This window comes from Etheostoma cragini, unplaced genomic scaffold (genome assembly GCF_013103735.1).
Source record: "Etheostoma cragini isolate CJK2018 unplaced genomic scaffold, CSU_Ecrag_1.0 ScbMSFa_101, whole genome shotgun sequence".
In the NCBI taxonomy this organism is placed as follows: Eukaryota; Metazoa; Chordata; class Actinopteri; order Perciformes; family Percidae; genus Etheostoma; species Etheostoma cragini.
The window spans coordinates 1-3,648 of NW_023265019.1; the positions used below are offsets into that span (position 1 = coordinate 1).

The following is a 3,648-nucleotide window of genomic DNA, read 5'->3' on the forward strand; positions in this document are numbered from 1 at the left end:
GACAGACAGACAGAGAGACAGACAGACAGACAGTCAGAGAGACAGACAGTCAAATAGGCAGTCAGACAGACAGACAGACAGAGAGACAGAGAGACAGACAGATAGACAGACAGACAGAGAGACAGGCGGTCAGAGAGACAGACAGACAGGCAGACAGAGAGACAGAGAGACAGGCGGTCAGAGAGACAGACAGAGAGACAGACATACAGAGAGACAGACAGGCAGACAAAGAGACAGACAGGCAGACAGAGAGACAGAGAGACAGGCAGTCAGAGAGACAGACAGACAGACAGACAGCTGTCTCACCTCGTCCACCGTCCTCAGCCCCCCGATGGTCCGTGCTGTCTGCAGAGGAATTTCCTCGCTGTGGATGATCTGATTGGCCGAGATGATGTCACTCACACAGCTGTCGACTTGCTGCAGCTGGGACACGCTCAGAGAACTCTGGGGACCAATCAGAGACAGAAACCTCTGAGGACCAATCAGAGACAGAAACCTCTGAGGACCAATCACAGACAGAACTCTGAGGACCAATCAGAGACAGAGAACTCTGAGGACCAATCACAGACAGAGAACTCTGAGGACCAATCAGAGACAGAGAACTCTGAGGACCAATCAGAGACAGAGAACTCTGAGGACCAATCAGAGACAGAGACTTTTGAGGACCAATCAGAGACATAAAACTTGAGACTGTGTATATGAAGTAGTTTAAGTGAGTACTGTGTGTATGAAGTAGTTGTAATTGTTGTACTCTGAGTACTGGGAATACCTTGACACTGATGTCCAAGCGGAGACGGTCTGGGGACACGTGAGACCCTCGCTGCTCAACTGAAGGACCCAGAACCGTCCTCAGGGCAAAGTTTAGGAGGTGAGTTGCTGTGTGGTTCACCATGAGGGACAGACGGTGAACCTGGGACACACAGAGACAGATAGCGGACAGAGACCAAAGGACAGGACAGAGACAACAGGACAGGACAGCGACAACAGGACAGAGACAGACCGAGTACAGAGACAACAGGGCAGGACAGAGACCACAGGACACAGACAAAAGGACAGGACAGAGACAACAGGACAGAGACAACAGAACAGAAACAGAGAAAAGAGACAACAGGACAGGACAGATACAGAGAGGACAGTGCTCAGTTAGGACCAGATATGGCCCCCCCCGCCCCCACAGAGACAGAGGGTCTACCTGGTCCAGGTGCAGCTGGACCTGGTCCCCGGTCTTCAGGCTGTCGGTGGCGGTCACCTGATGGAGCACGTACCCCCCCGCCCGAACCACGGCCTCCACAGGGAACAGGACGTCCTGAGACAGGAAGTAATCAGAATCATGCACAGCCCTGATAGGTAGAACGAAAAGAAATGAATACTTTCTACCTCAACAACATGGTTTAACCCTCCAACGTGGTCTAACCCTCCAACGTGGTTTAACCCTCCAACGTGGTCTAACCCTCCAACGTGGTTTAACCCTCCAACGTGGTCCAACCCTCCAACGTGGTCCAACCCTCCAACGTGGTCTAAACCTCCACGGTGGTCTACGCCTCCAACACGGTTTAACCCTCAAACATGGTTTAACCCTCCAAGGTGGTCTAACCCTCCAACATGGTTTAACCCTCCAACACGGTTTAACCCTCCAACATGGTTTAATCCTCCAACACGGTTTAACCCTCCAACATGGTTTAACCCTCCAACATGGACTAACCCTCCAACATGGTCTTGACCATGGATTCCAGAAATTACTGTAAAATCAGTGCATCAGAACCAGGACTAACAGGAAGAACAGTTTCTTCCCAACTAAAACCACTCTGAACTCACATGCACTGACTCCACTTCCCATAAACCCTTTATCTTTCTTACTATTTTAAATATGGATATAGTTGCTCTCAGGAATGTGCACCACTCTTTTATTCTGCACTACTTATATCTTATATTTTATATTCCGTGTTGACACTGTAAAGGTTTTGCTTCGATCTCATTGCACAAGTATAACAACAATAAAGGCTTTCTTTTCTCTTCTACTCTAAAACTAGTAAGGTGGTGTAAGTGAAAACTAAACAAAAGTCTGAAAAAGGGATGAAAATGTCTAATTTTGTCCATTGTTGACCCGGGAAGACAACAGGAGCATTAAGGCTGGTTAATCTTCCCATGATGCACCTGTCCCCCCTGAGAGTCAGCTGACCTGCAGGGCGTCCCAGGTGAAGTAGCCCAGGTCATGTGACTGCCCCCCCTGCTCCGAGTAGAAGCAGGTCTGGTCCAGGATGACATCACAGCGCTGACCCTCCGAGACCCCCGGCACCAGGGCCCGGCCGTCGTAGAGCGCCACCACGGTCGCGCGGCATGCTGGGAAAACTGGCAGGAAACAACCAGGGGTCAATAATCATGTATATAAAGATATATATAAATATACTACATATAAAGAATAACCGTACCGTACCAGTCTGATCTGGTATATAAAGAATAGCCGTACCGTATCGGCCCTGCTCCAGTCTGTACTGGTACTTGAGGCTGTCGTCGGTGTGAGGAACCCCGAGACGCTGAAGCTCCGACAGGCTGAGGACGTCCAGCGTCGGCGCCGCCTGGACACCAGGCTGAGGGTCCGACTTCACCTGAGAGACGACTGTGTCATTACATCATCAAATCTAAGACTAAAACCTGTCAGAGTCTTGACCTTTTGGTTCTCTGGGACTAAAACCTGTCAGAGAGAGTCTTTACCTTCTGGATCTCTAAGACTAAACCCGGTCAGAGAGAGTCTTTACCTTCTGGTTCTCTGGGACTAAAACCTGTTAGAGAGTCTTTACCTTCTGGTTCTCTGGGACTAAAACCTGTCACAGAGTCTTTACCTTCTGGATCTCTGGGACTAAAACCTGTCAGAGAGTCTTTACCTTCTGGTTCTCACGACAAAAACCTGTCAGAGAGTCTTTACCTTCTGGTTCTCTAAGACTAAAACCTGTCAGAGAGTCTTTGCCCTCTGGTTCTCTAAGACTAAACCCTGTCAGAGAGAGTCTTTACCTTCTGGTTCTCTGGGACCAAACCTGTCAGAGAGTCTTTACCTTCTGGTTCTCTGGGACTAAAACCTGTCACAGAGTCTTTACCTTCTGGTTCTCTGGGACTAAAACCTGTCACAGAGTCTTTACGTTCTGGTTCTCTGGGACTAAAACCTGTCACAGAGTCTTTACGTTCTGGTTCTCTGGGACCAAACCCTGTCAGAGAGAGTCTTTACCTTCTGGTTTTCTGGGACTAAACCCTGTCAGAGAGAGTCTTTACCTTCTGGTTTTCTGGGACTAAAACCTGTCAGAGAGTCTTTACCTTCTGGTTTTCTGGGACTAAACCCTGTCAGAGAGAGTCTTTACCTTCTGGTTCTCTGGGACTAAAACCTGTCAGAGAGAGTCTTTACCTACTGGTTCTCTGGGACTAAAACCTGTCAGAGAGTCTTTACCTTCTGGATCTCTGGGACTAAAACCTGTCAGAGAGTCTTTACCTTCTGGTTCTCTACGACTAAAACCTGTCAGAGAGTCTTTACCTTCTGGTTCTCTGGGACCAAAACCTGTCAGAGAGTCTTAACCTTCTGGATCTCTAAGACTAAACCCTGTCTGAGAGAGTCTTTACCTTCTGATTCTCTAAGAATAAAACCTGTCAGAGAGTCTTTAC

The 3,648-nt window shown here is 48.7% G+C and overlaps 1 protein-coding gene across 1 annotated transcript; it reads right to left on the bottom strand.

Annotated features, from left to right (window-relative positions):
• Positions 1-157: 157 nt before the first annotated feature.
• Positions 158-3,544, bottom strand: LOC117939746 (alanine--tRNA ligase, mitochondrial-like; the record flags this gene model as incomplete). Its single annotated transcript, XM_034865200.1, has 6 exons — positions 158-444; positions 770-910; positions 1,193-1,306; positions 2,180-2,349; positions 2,468-2,606; positions 3,521-3,544. Coding segments are annotated over 6 exons (855 nt in total), but the record flags the coding sequence as incomplete, so codon positions are not given.
• Between the last annotated feature and the right edge of the window lie 104 nt (positions 3,545-3,648).